The sequence below is a fragment of the Neocloeon triangulifer genome, unplaced genomic scaffold (genome assembly GCF_031216515.1).
Source record: "Neocloeon triangulifer isolate White Clay Creek 2 clone unplaced genomic scaffold, ASM3121651v1 ptg000012l, whole genome shotgun sequence".
NCBI lineage: Eukaryota > Metazoa > Arthropoda > Insecta > Ephemeroptera > Baetidae > Neocloeon > Neocloeon triangulifer.
This window is the reverse complement of record NW_026775554.1, coordinates 1,766,588-1,781,632: the sequence shown is the minus strand read 5'-3', so window position 1 is coordinate 1,781,632 and position 15,045 is coordinate 1,766,588. Positions and strand designations below refer to the sequence as shown.

General features: G+C 37.3%; 2 protein-coding genes across 9 annotated transcripts; both read left to right on the top strand.

Annotated features, from left to right (window-relative positions):
* Window positions 1–3,262: 3,262 nt before the first annotated feature.
* On the top strand, window positions 3,263–6,231 carry LOC132196873 (coagulation factor IX-like). Its single transcript, XM_059619807.1, has 10 exons — window positions 3,263–3,288; window positions 3,544–3,573; window positions 3,687–4,512; window positions 4,642–4,740; window positions 4,799–4,847; window positions 4,903–5,112; window positions 5,203–5,318; window positions 5,479–5,643; window positions 5,695–5,857; window positions 5,919–6,231. Exons 4-10 carry the CDS (start codon window positions 4,660–4,662, stop codon window positions 6,137–6,139), a joined length of 1,005 nt encoding a protein of 334 aa, XP_059475790.1. The 5' UTR covers window positions 3,263–3,288; window positions 3,544–3,573; window positions 3,687–4,512; window positions 4,642–4,659; the 3' UTR covers window positions 6,140–6,231.
* A 367-nt stretch (window positions 6,232–6,598) lies between these two features.
* On the top strand, window positions 6,599–14,811 carry LOC132197607 (C-type mannose receptor 2-like). Of its 8 annotated transcripts, XM_059620984.1 has the most exons (36): window positions 6,599–6,713; window positions 6,768–6,831; window positions 6,897–6,956; window positions 7,183–7,270; window positions 7,324–7,337; window positions 7,415–7,470; window positions 7,519–7,630; window positions 7,683–7,890; window positions 7,948–7,973; window positions 8,116–8,165; window positions 8,229–8,337; window positions 8,392–8,587; window positions 8,638–8,663; window positions 9,055–9,104; window positions 9,166–9,274; window positions 9,323–9,527; window positions 9,959–9,996; window positions 10,069–10,465; window positions 10,533–10,567; window positions 11,220–11,378; window positions 11,425–11,713; window positions 11,766–11,842; window positions 11,892–11,941; window positions 11,997–12,105; window positions 12,154–12,364; window positions 12,425–12,441; window positions 12,506–12,555; window positions 12,607–12,715; window positions 12,774–12,993; window positions 13,052–13,065; window positions 13,114–13,166; window positions 13,474–13,579; window positions 13,635–13,842; window positions 14,295–14,341; window positions 14,400–14,508; window positions 14,782–14,811. In XM_059620984.1, the coding sequence occupies exons 1-35, from the start codon at window positions 6,672–6,674 to the stop codon at window positions 14,402–14,404; spliced, it is 3,609 nt and encodes a 1,202-aa protein (XP_059476967.1). In that variant the 5' UTR covers window positions 6,599–6,671; the 3' UTR covers window positions 14,405–14,508; window positions 14,782–14,811. The 8 variants fall into 8 exon arrangements, with proteins under 8 accessions (XP_059476967.1, XP_059476965.1, XP_059476964.1 ...); XM_059620982.1 differs by having other exon boundaries at window positions 7,183–7,261; window positions 9,959–10,465; XM_059620981.1 differs by having other exon boundaries at window positions 9,959–10,465.
* Window positions 14,812–15,045: the final 234 nt, after the last annotated feature.

The following is a 15,045-nucleotide window of genomic DNA, read 5'->3' as shown; positions in this document are numbered from 1 at the left end:
ATTAATTTTACAAATAAATTAGCTGGTCCTAATTCGCTGCGTCGCGCGCATTTGTTGCAAAAGCAGATTTTGTAGTCAAGTTATTCAGCCAGATGGAAATTGATGTCGCGCTTTCTTCCCAAAACCATTATTTTTATATTTTTTATTTCAGATCGAGTATATTGGTGAAGCACGTCTGAATTTTCTTTCTTGCACTGCGCCTTTTAAAAAACTTTGTTAAGAAATTGGTTTAAAGAAAACTATAAAAACCCAAAGACGTGTCGCATAATATTGAAGACATTTAATGTGTTGTTGTGAAAGATAATTAAGTTAAATTTACAGAATTTAAAAGGCAAAACCGGAATAACTTATTAATTTGGGTTGTGGGATAAAAACTCTTTTGTTTTTATGTGATAATTTTAAAAAACAACAAATTCACGGGCACTTTGTGGTGTGTGGTTACCTGTTTTTGGACGATGAGTATAAAAGGACTCGTAAAACTTGTCTGTCTAGAACAAGAGCTCTTCTAACGGTTGTGGTAAATTTTGCTTCTTACAATTACAATTCTCGGCTGCTCACATATATTTCAATTAAATCCGATCTATGATTTTGATAATTTGTTTTTACACCTCAAACTATTTAAAAGTTATTTTATACAATTTTTTAACATTCCATTTTGCATGAAATGTGATATTTTTTTATTTCTAAATGTTGAGCAGGGATAAAATCTGAGTTATTTCAACGTTTTGACGCAAAAGCAGCGAATTAAATTAACTTTTATATTTTCTTGTCTAGAAGGAAGAAATCTTGAAAATGGCCAAGTTGGTGAGTAATTTAAATTTTCTTAAAAATCTATAAAAATTGACAAAATTTAGAAAAGAAATATTTTTAAATAAATAAATAAATGTTATTCAACATTTTTTTTTAATTTTGATTAAAAATCGCAGGTGTTTGTGTTGTTGGCGGCGGCGGCGGTGCTGGCGGCGTTGGTGGTGGCGCAGGACAGGGACGAGGACGAATTCGCTGCACCAGAGGAGGCGGCCGACTTGGAGCTGAGTCGGCCGGTGCGTCGCATACAGCCATGCCGGCCCTTATGCCGTACTGGCCGTCCAGGCCGTCCAAGGCCAACCCGCTGGCCTGGCCAGTTGCCCGACGGCACCTTCCCCAATTATTGGTAATTCGTGCGGATCTTTTTATCATTTCAACCATTGGTTTTCACTAACCCCATTTTATTTGTCACAAAAAACCACAATAAAATTTAAAATTTGGTTCAAAAATGTTGTGAGATTAATTATGTATCATTCATATATCCTGACCTGACAAAGCAATTCATTAAATTTTATTCGCAAGCTTTGCAAATTTGAATAAACACATTATCTGATAGGTAAATCATTTGTTTCCAATAAGACTTCATTAAATTAAATAAGAAATGTTAATTTCAGAAATTTTGAAACTTGAAAATTATATTCGATTAACTTAAATTATCCACATATTTGAGTTTCCTATCATTTCCTATTTGGAAATGATTTATAATAACATTTTAAAAATCTGACAAAATTGCTATTTGTGGAGATAAATTAGAGTTTTATGCAATAATGATATAATTAAAAACAATCTTTTGAAAAAAATATTAAAAGACAACAATTGCACGAGAAAAGTTGAAAAATTTATTGATATTACAAAAAGAAATTATCAACAAGCTGTCAAATGAAGTTCATGGACTGGTTCAGGTGCCTTGAGGTGCACGTTTTTTTTTGCTCAAAATCAAGCAATATCTTCCTTGGCCGTGATTTTTCACCACCAAGATTTTCCTTGCTTGGTTCCGGAGCCAGCGGAATTCTTTGTTTTCAAAATTTCAGCCAAAAGCTTTTAGTCAAGCTCTGAAATTTCATATGAAAGATTCGAGAGTTTCGCGACGTGAATTTTGGTCGATGGTTTCCGTCCACACCACCTTAAGTTTGATTTTCCAAAATCGATTCGAAAAACTTATTCGATTCAATTCAATTCATTTTGTTTGGAGAAAAATAAAATGAATTGAATTGAATCGAATAAGTAAATTAAAAATTCGAAAAACTCTTTTTTCTGAATTAAATTCAAATTCTGATACCTATTTTATTCTTGAGAGCCGCACATTTGATCGAGACATAAGTAGAGTGTCCGCAAATTCAAACTTTGAAGAAGAGTGAGTGTTCATGAAAAAAAAAATTAATAATTTGATGTTATAGGTTACGTACCTGCGCTAATATTAAATGTGGTTAGGGATATTTTCGAGTTTTTTCATTTACAAAATCGCAATGCAAATATTTAAATTTGACCTTTTTTAAATCATGTAACATAGTGTTTCGTTATTTTTGTAATGAATAATTTTGCAATTTATCCGTGCGATCAATTTTACAAATAAATTAGCTGGTCCTAATTCGCTGCGTCGCGCGCATTTGTTGCAAAAGCAGATTTTGTAGTCAAGTTATTCAGCCAGATGGAAATTGATGTCGCGCTTTCTTCCCAAAACCTTTATTTTTTTTCTTTTTATTTCAGAGGTGCCGAGAGGTGCGTCTGAATTTTTTTCACTGCACCTTTTAAAATATTTTTGTTAAGAAATTGTTTCAAAGAAAACTATAAAAAACCCAAAGAAATGTGTCACATAATATTGAAGGTATTTAATACAAACAGAGTCATGTATTTTTTTTTTTGCTCTATATATAAATTTTAATGACTGGCATGCATGCCAATATAAGATCTAATTCCCAGTTCCGCTGTCAACCTTGACATTGTCCGTTTTTTTAAATTTTTTTTTGAGGAATTAAAGAAAGAAACAGAATTGCTTAACTCTTCGGATGAATAATTTTCTATATTTCAGAATTCACGATTTTCAGATTAATTTGTTGTGCCTTTCTGGCTCAAAGATTCTTGTTTCCCCTAAAATTCACACAAAAATTTTATCTTCTATGTATTTATTTTAATTTTTAATTTCACTGTTGGCTCTCGTATCTCGTCTCAATCTGCTCAAAGCCTTGGATAAAGCTTTTTATTTGCAAGACTTACAGGACATTTTTAAATTCAAAATTTAGACAATTGCAGTGTTGTTTTGAATGATAATTAAGCTAAATTTAGAGAATTTAAAAGGCAAAACAGGAATAACTTTTTAATTTGGGTTGTGGGATAAAAACTCTTTTGTTTTTATGTGATAATTTTAAAAAACAACAAATTCACGGGCACTTTGTGGTGTGTGGTTACCTGTTTTTGGACGATGAGTATAAAAGGACTCGTAAAACTTGTCTGTCTAGAACAAGAGCTCTTCTAACGGTTGTGGTAAATTTTGCTTCTTACAATTACAATTCTCAGCTGCTCACATATATTTCAATTAAATCCGATCTATTGACTTTGATAATTTGTTTGTACACCTCAAACTAGTTAAAAGTGATTTTTACAATTTTTGAACATTCCATTTTGCATGAAATGTGAAATTTTTATTTCTAAAAGTTGAGCAGGGATAAAATCTGAGTTATTTCAACGTTTTGACGCAAAAACAGCGAATTAAATTAACTTTTATATTTTCTTGTCTAGAAGGAAGAAAACTTGAAAATGGTTAAGTTGGTGAGTAATTTAAATTGTCTTAAAAATCTATATAAATTGACAAAATTTAGAAAAGTAACATATTTTTAAATAAATAAATAAATGTTATTCAACAATTTTTTTAAAAATCGCAGGTATTTGTGTTGTTGGCGGCGGCGGTGCTGGCGGCGTCGGTGGTGGCGCAGGACAGGGACGAGGACGAGGACAAATTCGCTGCACCAGCGGAGGCGGCCGACTTTGAACTGAGTCGGCCGGTGCGTCGCATAGCGCCGGGGCCGTGGACAACGCGCAATCCGCGCCATCCGCGGCCGACTCGCTGGCCTGGCCAGTTACAACAAGTCATAATAGGTCATAGGTCATAATTGTAACGCCTTTATTTATCACAATTCTTATAAATGTCTCATTAAATATTTGTGAAAAAAAAAACAATAATAATAATTTTTAACCATCTCTGCTGTTTTTCAAATTAAGATAAGGATATCGAGTTGTCCTTTTTTCCAGTTGTTTAAATTTAAGCCCCGCAATAAATAAATTTAATTAGAAAGCTAAAGAACTGCTATATGACACTGTCCACAAATTATAATTCGATATATTTCAAATGTTAACTATTTCTAGGCAAATTTAAAAAAAAAAATACCAAAAAGGGCCACAGTTTAGATAAACTCTTGAGAGGAATCGCTTAATTGGCACCTTTACTTTTGATCAGGCGTCCAAGTTTCTCACCGACACCTTGTTCCAGTTCTATATCTCCGTTTATTAGGTGCGGGGATAAAAAAAACTTTTCTCGCGAATCGAGTCAGCTGAACCTTTTGGTCGGGGTCAAATGTCAAAATTAATCAAAGCTCATGCGTGATTGGGAAGACCCAAAATCAGTGTTTCCTCATGTTTTGCACTAGCTATAAATGCCTTGAGTTAAAAAATTTCATTTCATTTCAAGTCTGAACTCTTATTGAAGCAAACGTAAGTTCATATAATATTTTCCGCACTGATAATCTTTTCTTTAACAATTATTGAAATAAAAGAATTTATTGCACTTTTTTGTTTATTTTCCTGCTAAATTTCAAATAAATTAATATTTTATTAATTTAGACCGATATCCAAATTAAGATGAAATTTGTGTCTCAAGGATGGATTTTTTTTGCAATTAATTGCATTTTGACTGCATTTGGTTCGGCGGTTCGCGAGCAAGTAAGTGTCGCTAATTATTAGATCTAATTATTTTTCCAATATTTCAAATTTTTTGCAGCCCGTCCCAGAAAAAATGCCGGAAATTCCTGAATTGAAGTCTAGAATTGGTTTGCATAATCATATTTTATTGCGTGTTACTTGATCAGTTCATTTCCCGTCAAGATTTTGGGGCACGTGAAAGTTTTGCCGACTGCGGATTTTTGCCGAGACGGAGAAGCAAAAGGGACAATGCGAAGGTGCGAGGTTCCGGTCTCATCGTCGGTGGTCAAAGTGCGGCCGCTGGACAACACCCTTGGCATGCAAGTCTTTCGCTTGAAGAGATACACGATTTTTGCGGGGCGACCCTCATTTCTAAGACCACCCTTGTTGCTGGTGAGCGAAATTTTTAAATAGGAAAATTAGTATTTAATTCATTGCTGTCTGGTTTCTAATTATTCCGCATTTTCAATTGAAAAAATTTAGCGGCCCATTGCTTGTACAGGGAGGCTGGAATCCCCATCTTAGCTTCTGAGTTGGAAGTAACGCTTGGGATGCACAGCGCACTCGAAAGATTTGAAACCTCACAACAGAAGCTTCAGGTGACAAGTGAAATCATAAATCTTTTTATTGTCAAAACAAGTCTTTACAACGTTAGGAGCCATTTTTGGAATTTGTTTAAAATCAATTGAAAATTGGAAAGACTTTATTCTACACTAATTGTTAGTTGTAAAATAATTATTTAAATTGATAATAATGCAGGTATCACGAATCTTGTTGCATCCTGGCTACAACCATAGCAACCATCGAAACGATCTCGCTTTGATCGTTTTGCAAAACGAGGTTCAATTCACGAACTTTGTGCGGCCAATTTGTCTGTGGAACTCGGACTACGACCTCGACAAAATCGTCAACAAGACGGGCACGGTCTGAGTCAAAAACGCAATTCAGCAAATTATAAAATATCACATTTTTTAGGTGGTCGGCTGGGGCTTCACGGCCAACCACACTCAGCCGGAATTCCTGCAGGAGGCCCAAATCAAAGTGGTTTCATACCAGGAGTGTTTCGAGAGCAACAAATTTTTTTTTTCTAAATTCCTGCACCCGAGGGAACACTTTTGCGCCGGAATTCCTCAAAACCGTCAGTTTTTCTACCTTGAAATTAATTTTTATTAACAATAAAATGAATTTTTCCACTTCAGAAAGAGGCGCTTGTAGCGGAGACGGTGGAAGCGGATTTTATCTGACGAATTCGGGGCGGCACTTTTTGCGCGGCGTCGTCAGCATGGGTCGCTCAAAGAGAGTCATTACTGAGGACAATTATCAAATCTTCACATGCAACCCAAATTACTACGTCCTCTACACCGACGTGACCAACTACATGCGATGGATCGTCGACAACACCCCTGACTTGAATGCCTAATTTAATTGAGAAACCCTTTTTTTCCACTTCAAACATGCAATTATATTGTGAACTTATTATTTTTCTAGAATAAAAGTTTTCTAAAAAAGTGACATCTTTAATTTTTAATAACTTTATTTTCCTTCCTAAACACATCATGAATCACATAAATTCAAATTAACTAGAGAAAATAGAGGAAAAACAATAATTCAAAATGACTTAATTTTCACATATATAAAACTTGTTATATTTCTTATTTTTCTAAACATTTGGTTTTTCCTCCGTTGTTGAAAAGCTGTTTGGATCTCTCAAGATAAATCTGATTCAAATTGACTCCGTCAGTTGCAAATTTTATTAACTTTTCCAACTGATGTTGGGAAACTAATAATTATAAAAAAATGGCATAGCTGATATTGAAAGGCCGGTGTTGAAATGAAACGCATTACAGACGTGGACGGAAGTGGGAAAAACGACGTCACAGCTCAACGTAAAAAATTGAATTGTTCCTGTGCGCGACTCGCAGACCAATTAATTGTGCGCCGATGGACGCAGCATGATGAAAACATGCGCCTCCGCGATTTTCCTCTTCTGCCTGGTAAAATGAGTTTGTTTGGCCCTTTGACCCCTAAATTAGTTTGACCTCTCGCAGCTGCTGACCCCGGTCGATAACGAAAACAAACGCCAGAGGAAGGTGGCCAGATTCGCATCCAAAAGTAAAAAAAAAATCGTTTTTTTCTTTTTATATTGTGTATTTAATCGTAATTTTTGATAATTTCAGATTTGAGAAGCGTGAGAACGGCGAGCAATTCCAAAATCATCCGTCTCAGGCCAAACATAAGTAACTTATGATGTGTTTTACACTTTTGAATATTTTAAATGGATGTCTTTTCATAAAATAAATTACTACTTTTGTTAAAAAAAAACTCAATTAACAATGAAAATATTAAAACTTTTTTGAAAATTTAAATTACTTGCATGGTTTTCTAACCAACTCAAGTAGTTAAAAAGAATAAAACAGTTAATTGACTGAGATTTTCTGACATACTCATTAAAAAAATTCACAGACGTTTTGAACATTCTGGTGACAAGAAACAGTTCAAAACGGGCGTTTATCATCAGATGTTGCGGTAGAGAGACCTGCAGGTTTGACTCGTAATTAAAAATTGCCAATTTCAGCAAAGGATAAAAAAAAGTTAATATTTCAGGCGAGGCCAAAAGAGTAAAACAAAAAAAAATCAAAAAGATTATGATGGTTTTCTGAGCAAAAACTAAAACAATTATCTTTATCTCTTTTAGGTCAAAATGAAATTGTCCACATTGGAGGGAGGAACTATTTTTTCCCCTCAACCAGAGTAAAATAAATAGTTTGTTGAAAAAAAATTAATTAATTTCAATCACAGGCGTCTTCGTACGAGGATGCGGAAAAGCAGTGCAGGGCAAAGGGGATGGACCTGATCTCGCTGGACAGTCCTTACGAGGACACCATGGTCTCCAAACACCTTTCCAAAATCGGTTTTTTTTCTTTGAATTAAAATTTTTCAAATAAAAAATCTTATAAAAAAAGGGTCTTCTTCGAGGATGGTTTTGACGGCGACGCGACGCAAGACGAGCTTCAAGTACCTGAGCGTGAACGACCAGCCGGCGCCGCACCTCAACTTCGGCAAGCAGGTGCCCCCTGGCAGGGTGTTCGGCGACTGCGTGGTCACCTGGAAGGGCGCCATGTACCAACAGGACTGCGCCAAGACCATCAACTTTGCATGCGAGCAAAACAAGCAAGTTTCATTAATCAAATTTTTGTTAATAATGTTATCTTCTTAATTGATTTGCAGCTACGGATTGCAACCAATTGCTTCAGGTAATGTTACAAATTGTGGAAAATGAGGTTGATATGAAAAAATGATTAAAAAAGCAAAATCAAGAATCTTTTCAACAAGATAATGATGCATCAATTTTCTTGATAATTAATCAAAAACCGTTTATTTGCATGAATTCTGCAGCTCCTGTTGTGCAGATCGGTGGCAGGGAATATCTTTTTCCCAGCGACAAGGTCTTTTAATTTACACCTTAATTGTTTTTGATATTTTTCATACAATTTTATAAAATTTCATAGGCGAGTGCGGCAGACGCTGCAAAACTTTGCCAAAGCCGAGGAATGCAGTTGATTTCGCTGGAAACACCAAAAGAATCGAACCTCATCATGGACTACTTGAAATCCAACAGTATTTTTATTTTCAAAAGAAATATTTTGTTAAATAAACACAATATTTTTTAAGGTTTGGACTCTGTTTTGACGTCACTGACAAAGAAGGGCGACAACTTGAACTGGCTGGACTCGGTGGTGGCCGATTTTGTGCAATGGGCGCCAAACCAGCCGGCGGCCACCGAGGCCAAGTGCGGAAGCTTCGGCGCCAAAGGAATGGCCACCGTTGCCTGCGACGCACCTTCCACTTTTGCTTGCGAGGCCGATAAGTACTTCTTTGGCATTGCCAATAATTCAGACACTTTATTTTTCTCTCTAGGGACTTAAGAAAGCCAATTGGCGAAGGTTCGAATTTTTGAATAATAATTTAGATGAAACTTTCAAAAAGATAGCAGAATTGAAAAACGATTTTTCTGGAATTGGTTTAAAAAGTTGCTTTGAAACACAATTTTATGATTTTCTGAGTTGACGCAATTTATTATTTTTCATTATTTTGCAAACTTTTTCCACGAACTATTATTTCCTGCAAAACTTATTGGGAAATCTAAACCATATGAAATTGATTGTATATTTCGAAAAGCACAAAAAACAGTTTGCAATTCCAAAATGTTTTTTTGTCCTAATTTCCAAAAAGAAAATGTATTTTTTTTTTAAAGTCAAAGAATTTAAAAAGAATTAATGAAATAAATAAAATATAATGGAATTTTTATCTGAATTTCCACCACTAAATTTTCAGCTGAAATTTTCTCCATTGGCGACGGAAAGTACCTTTTCCCGTCCGACACGGTGACCATTTTCTGCACTAATTACAACAATTTAAAAAGTAATTTTTCCACTTTCCAATCAGGGTACTTTTGAGGAGGCGCAGAAAATGTGCGGGTCGCGGGACATGGACCTGATGTCGCTGGCGAGCGGCGCGGAAGCGAGCGCCGTTTCGGATTTCCTGGGATCGCTCGGTTGGTTTTGAATTTGTTGCTGAAATTCTGTTTAATTGGTTCAATTAGGGGCGTCGACGGCGCCGGTGATGACGTCGCTGCAGCAGGACGCGGGCGGCGACTTCAGCTGGCTGGGCGGCGTCGCGGCCTCGGTGCTCGGCTGGGCCCCCGAGCAGCCCAAAAAGGGCCAAGGCTGCGCCGGAATAAGCGGCGGCCAGTTTTTCGGCCTCGACTGCAACCAGAAGAACCACTTCGGCTGCGAGGCCAAAAAAGAGTAAATATGATCCTTGTGTGACAAATAGGCACAGTTTTACTGCATCTTTTAAACACGTTTTTGCCAAAACTCAAAATAATGTGAAGCTTTTTCTCAACAATTGTGGTTAAGATTGACTTAAAGAGTAGTAAATTCAACCCCAAAAGCAACGAAATTTGGTAAACTTCCAAGGCTTTATAGGTTTAATTTGAAAATTTTGCCCCTGGCTTAGGGGATGATAATAAGTTTGGCCCCAACTTAAACTGAAAAAAGTTCCAGAAAAGCTAAGATAATAATTTTTTTCAATAAACAATGCGATCATAACAATTTTTACAAATAAAAAATAATTAATTATAAAGTCTCCCTCGACAATTTTTGGTATCAAGTCGAATAGACATGGAAAAATTGTGCCAAATATGCACACTTTTTAAAAATGAATTTAACTTTTGCAGCGATGATCCTCTGTCAAAATTGCTCTCCATGGCGGAATGTAAATTAGATATCTCTTTTTCTTTTCATTTTTTAATTAAGCAAATTAATATTAAAAAAAATTCATTTGAAGCCACCTTGAAGCAAATCGGGGAAAGCGGTTATGTGGTGCCGAAAGAAAAGGCGAAATACGACGACGCGTCGAAAATCTGCGGGTCCCGCGACATGAGCTTGGCGTCGCTGGAGACGGTGGCCGAGAACGACGCCGTCAAGGACTGGCTGGGCGACCTCGGCCTCTCCTCCACCGCCATCCTGACCTCGCTCAAGAAGTCGGGCGTCGACTCGTTCGACTGGGTCGGCGGCGTCGCCGCCCAGTTCCTCAACTGGGCGCCCGACCAGCCGGCCGCGGCCGCCGGCGACTGCGCCACCCTCGGCGGCCTCGGACTTTCGGCCGCCGACTGCAACACCGTCTCCAACTTCATCTGCGAAACCAAATCCTCCACCACTCAAGCCACAACAACGACAACAGAGTCGGCCCTTTCTTAAATTTCAATCGAAAAATAGACGATAATTAAAAATTTTGATTTGAATTTCCAGAGACCCATTCAGCAAGCTCCTCTCAATCGCAGAAGGTACAAAAGTTTTATTATGTAAAAGCATATCTATTATTTAAATTCCCAGCCACAGCCAAAACCTATAAAAGTCTAAAGTAAATTAGATAGTCATAGTGGCGGGAAAGTTTTAGACAGTCAGTTTTTTTAAGTATTTTAATTGGCTGTTTTTATTACAAATCAAGTGGTGACCTTGGGTTGTTTGAATTTGATTTTGGTGGTTGGGGGAATCTTTCAAGCCAATGAGCTTTTTTATTCCTACGATTGTCATTTTCTTGACAAATCTAATGTTTACATCTGCTTTAGCAACGATTGATTTCCTTCAGTTTCCTTAAAATTATTTTTCATTCAACTTAAGCCGTTTTTGTTACTCAAATGATGCTTAGATGATTATTTAATTCATATTATGCTCTTGAATGTATAAGTCAACTTTGCTATGGATGCAACCTGCGCGTCATGCGTGTCAAGCAAGTTGCTTTGTACATAATTTTTTTTTTATTGAATAAAGCTTTCCAAGACAAATAATTGGTTTTGAAACTTTTGAACTTATTTGTTTTTTATCTGATTAAAAAAAAAATTCAGTCAAAATTTATCCGTTGCTTGACTGAAATTATAAGAAATTACAAATTAAAAAAATTCATACTCTATCTGAATTTTCTTTCTAATTTTGAAGCGGAAGTGGTGAAGCTGACGAGCGGAAACTACATTTTTCCGAGCGACAAGAAAAACTTTGTGGACGCGGAGGCCGCGTGCAGCACCCGCGGAATGGGCCTCGCGTCCCTCGAAACGCTGGCCGAAAACGACGTCGTCAAGGACTTCCTCGGCGGCATGGGTAGGAATTTTGTCCTTTTTTTCTAATTTTAATTATTTGATAAAAGGTCTGTCGAGCCAAACGGTGCTGACCTCACTTAAGAGCGTGGGCGCCGGGTCGTTCGAGTGGCTGGGCGGGATCGCGGCCCAATTCCTGCCGGCGTGGGCCCCCGGCGGGGCCCCAGGCAACGGCGGACCCGACGACGGCTCCTGCGCCGGCGTCACGGCCCTCGGCCTCAAAAGCGCCGACTGCGACACCCTCAACCACTTTCTGTGCGAGGAAAAAAACTCCACAACCGCAGCCCCAAGCACCACCCTCATGACACCGTCGACGACGACAACAACAGCAACAACCACGTAATTTTGCCGGTAAAATTTTGTTTAAATTCAGATTAATTTGAAATTGCAGTCAAACGGTGACGACGACTGTTGCTACTACCACAACTACAACAACAGCAACAACAACAACAACCACAATCAAACCGGGTACGTTTTAATTTTATTGGTTTGATTTGATTTAATTGAAAAATTTCAGCTCTAAACGTGATCATTAACAACAAGACCTACTACTTATCAAACGAAACAGTTTGTTTTAAAATTTTTATAAAATCTTTTCAAATTAAAATTTGAACAACTTCAGGCAACAAGAGAGCAGGCGATTGCTTTGTGTTTGAAGCGGAATCAATCTTTGCTGGTTGTGGAAACGCTGGGGGAACATTTGGCCCTCTTGTCTGCACTTTTGAATAACAGCAAGTTATTTTGATCAAATAAATTTTGAATTAAAAAATTAAATCTAGGCAAATTTCTGGGCTCGTACTCGTACGTGACGTCGCTGATCAAAACGAATGGCCTGTACAAGTGGCTGAACGAGTCTGCGTTTGACCTGACGGCGGTGCAATGGGCGACCCTGCCTTTGGTGCAGGACGCGTGCGCCGCCTACGTCAACGCGACCCTTCTGCCCTTCCCCTGCGCCAACGCCTCCACCTTCATCTGCGAAGACCCTACCCCGTAATTTTATTCATACCGAAGCGAATTATTTCATATTAATTTTGTTTTCATCTCAATCAGACCACGCCAAAAAATCAGTTAACAAATTTTGGAATCATTGAATAAAGGTTTCTTTAATTTAAATATATTTTTAACTTTTAGATGTGACGATAGTTGCCGACGGTGTGAGCTACTTTTTCTCTGCCAAAACTGTATCAATTTTTTTTCCTTCAAAATATTCTGAAGCATAAATTTTAACTCAGGGCAACTTGAGCGTGGCCCAGGCCGACTGCAGGGCCATGGGAATGGCGCTGCTCTCGCTCGAAACGCCGGCCGAGTTTTCCCTCCTCCAAAATCTTGTGCAAAATCTAAGTAAATTTTCCCTAAATAATATTTTGTTTTTGCCTCTTCATTTGAAAAACAAATTCAGGCATTAATTTGATGGGGACGTACTTGACCTCGCTGACCACAGTGTCGATGTCTAGCAACAACTATGGCTTGCAGTCTGTGTGGGACACGGGGGTGATTTTCTACCCCACACAAGTGGGGTTGACGGCGACGCCATCATTGGGTTCTTGCGGCTCTTTCAAGGACAAGGTTTTTGCATTCACCAATTGCTCGGATGCCACCGAGTACATTTGCGAGCAAACGTAAGACAACTAGTTAAAATTTTAAAATTAAAAATAATTTGTCAATTTCGATCCGAAGAACTCCGAAACCAGGTTTGGTATCGTAGAAGTTAAGAATTCTGATATAAATATTAAAAATAGCGTTGAACGTGACACTACTTGGCAAAAACTACTACTTTTCCAACAAAACTGCGGTATGAGATTGCGGAAGTAAAAAACTAATTAGCTTAAATGGGTGGGAAATTTAAGAAATGTTCAGAAAATAGTGAATTATAATAGTTGAGATAATTGTTTACAGATTAAAAAGTATTTAATAAAACTAATTTTAGATCAAAATTGGTAGAACTAAATTGTCTATACGGCAGCCATCTTTGCTTTTCTAGAAACTTGTAACTTAAAATTATTCCGCATAAATTTAATAATTAACTCTAAAAACTTTGATTTCACAAGAGATCTAGCTTATCAACCATTGTAAAACTTAAGATTTTCTGAAAATTGCAGACATTGACGGGCCAGGACCCGTGTCTCCAGTTTCCAGGCTACGCATTGTTGTCCATAGAAAGTATTCTGGAGAGAAACCTGGTGGCGGGTTTGCTCACGAATCTGAGTAAACCAAAATTTTGTAATTTTTATTGAATTTTCAAAATTCGTTCTTCAAAAAGCCCTGAACTTGAACGGCTCCTTCTGGACTTCGCTCAACGCCTTCGGCTGGGGCAGCTTCACGTGGACTTCAAAAACCGTGACCACTTTTCTGAATGAGACCGTCGAACTCCAACCGGCTAATTTTTACCCGTTCACCTGTTTTGCCCTCATGCAGGGTCGCCTCGCCAACGCCAACTGCTCCAACTCCTTTTTCTTCATTTGCGAAACGTAATTTTTCACTGCTATCTTATTATAATTATTGTCATCTTAAAAATTGATTTTGTTTGCATAGTTTTTGAAAGCAATTCATTTTGACTATTTTATTTATATTTGAGTCAACAGAATAATTACAATTTAAAGTTATGGATGGGTCGAAAACGAGGATTCATTATAAATTTTTAACCATGAAGTTAAATTTTTTTAATTTTACTAGCACAAAAGGGTGGAAAAGTATACTTTTTTCATATTTTACAAATCCCAGTACTCAATTTGATCTTCTAATTGTGAGCATTTTATTAATTATTTTTCGTGCTTTATTTTCACAAGTTTTTTATTAAAAATAATCTAAAATCTTGATTTTTTTTCTTTTCAATTTCAACTGGACAAAGCGTGGAAAAACAATGTAAGCAAATTTGTTGATTTCCTCATAAAAAATTGCTCATGATCAATTCATTTCCCAGCCGCGCTGAGCACCAGTGGGACGCAGTATCTCACTTTCAACTCGCTGGTTCGTTTCCACTTTGATTTATTTTTAACTCAAATTTTACGTAAGAATTCAAAATCAGGGTGACTTTTTGGCGGCCAAACAAACTTGCAGGGCGCACAACAAAACCCTGGCGTCCTTGGAGGCCAGCATCGAGTTTCTTGACCTCGCCAGGGCCATCGATCTTGCCAGTAAGAGATTTTAGCCCAAACAAAAATAGGAATTGTTTTCTAATTTTTTTTTTTATTATTTCTTATTTCTTTTAATTAAAAAAGCATAAGATTAAATCAAGGAAATTAAAAATTAACTGCAAAAATTAATATACATTTCAATCAACATTGAAAAAATTGAAGAATTCGGAATTTTGTAATTTTAATTAATAAAATAATGAAATTCTATCAACGAGTTCAAGCCCATCTTTTACTTATAATAAACTTATTCAATTCAAAATAACATTTTCGCAGACCCCGTCCTGAGCAATGCTTCGAACGCCTTTTTCCTGGCGGCCGAGTTCGTCAACAGCACCACCTTGCTGGCGTCGACTGCCTACTTTTACAGGTGGTTGAGCGGCGACATTTTTGACGCGGTCAAATTGGGATTGACACCCCCCTTGGTGCCGGTCGTGGACAAGTGTCTCGGCATGTCCAAGTTGACCAAGAAACTGGTCACGCTGCCTTGCGACCAACAGGCCTTTTTCTTTTGCGAGGACGTGACCACCACCACCACCA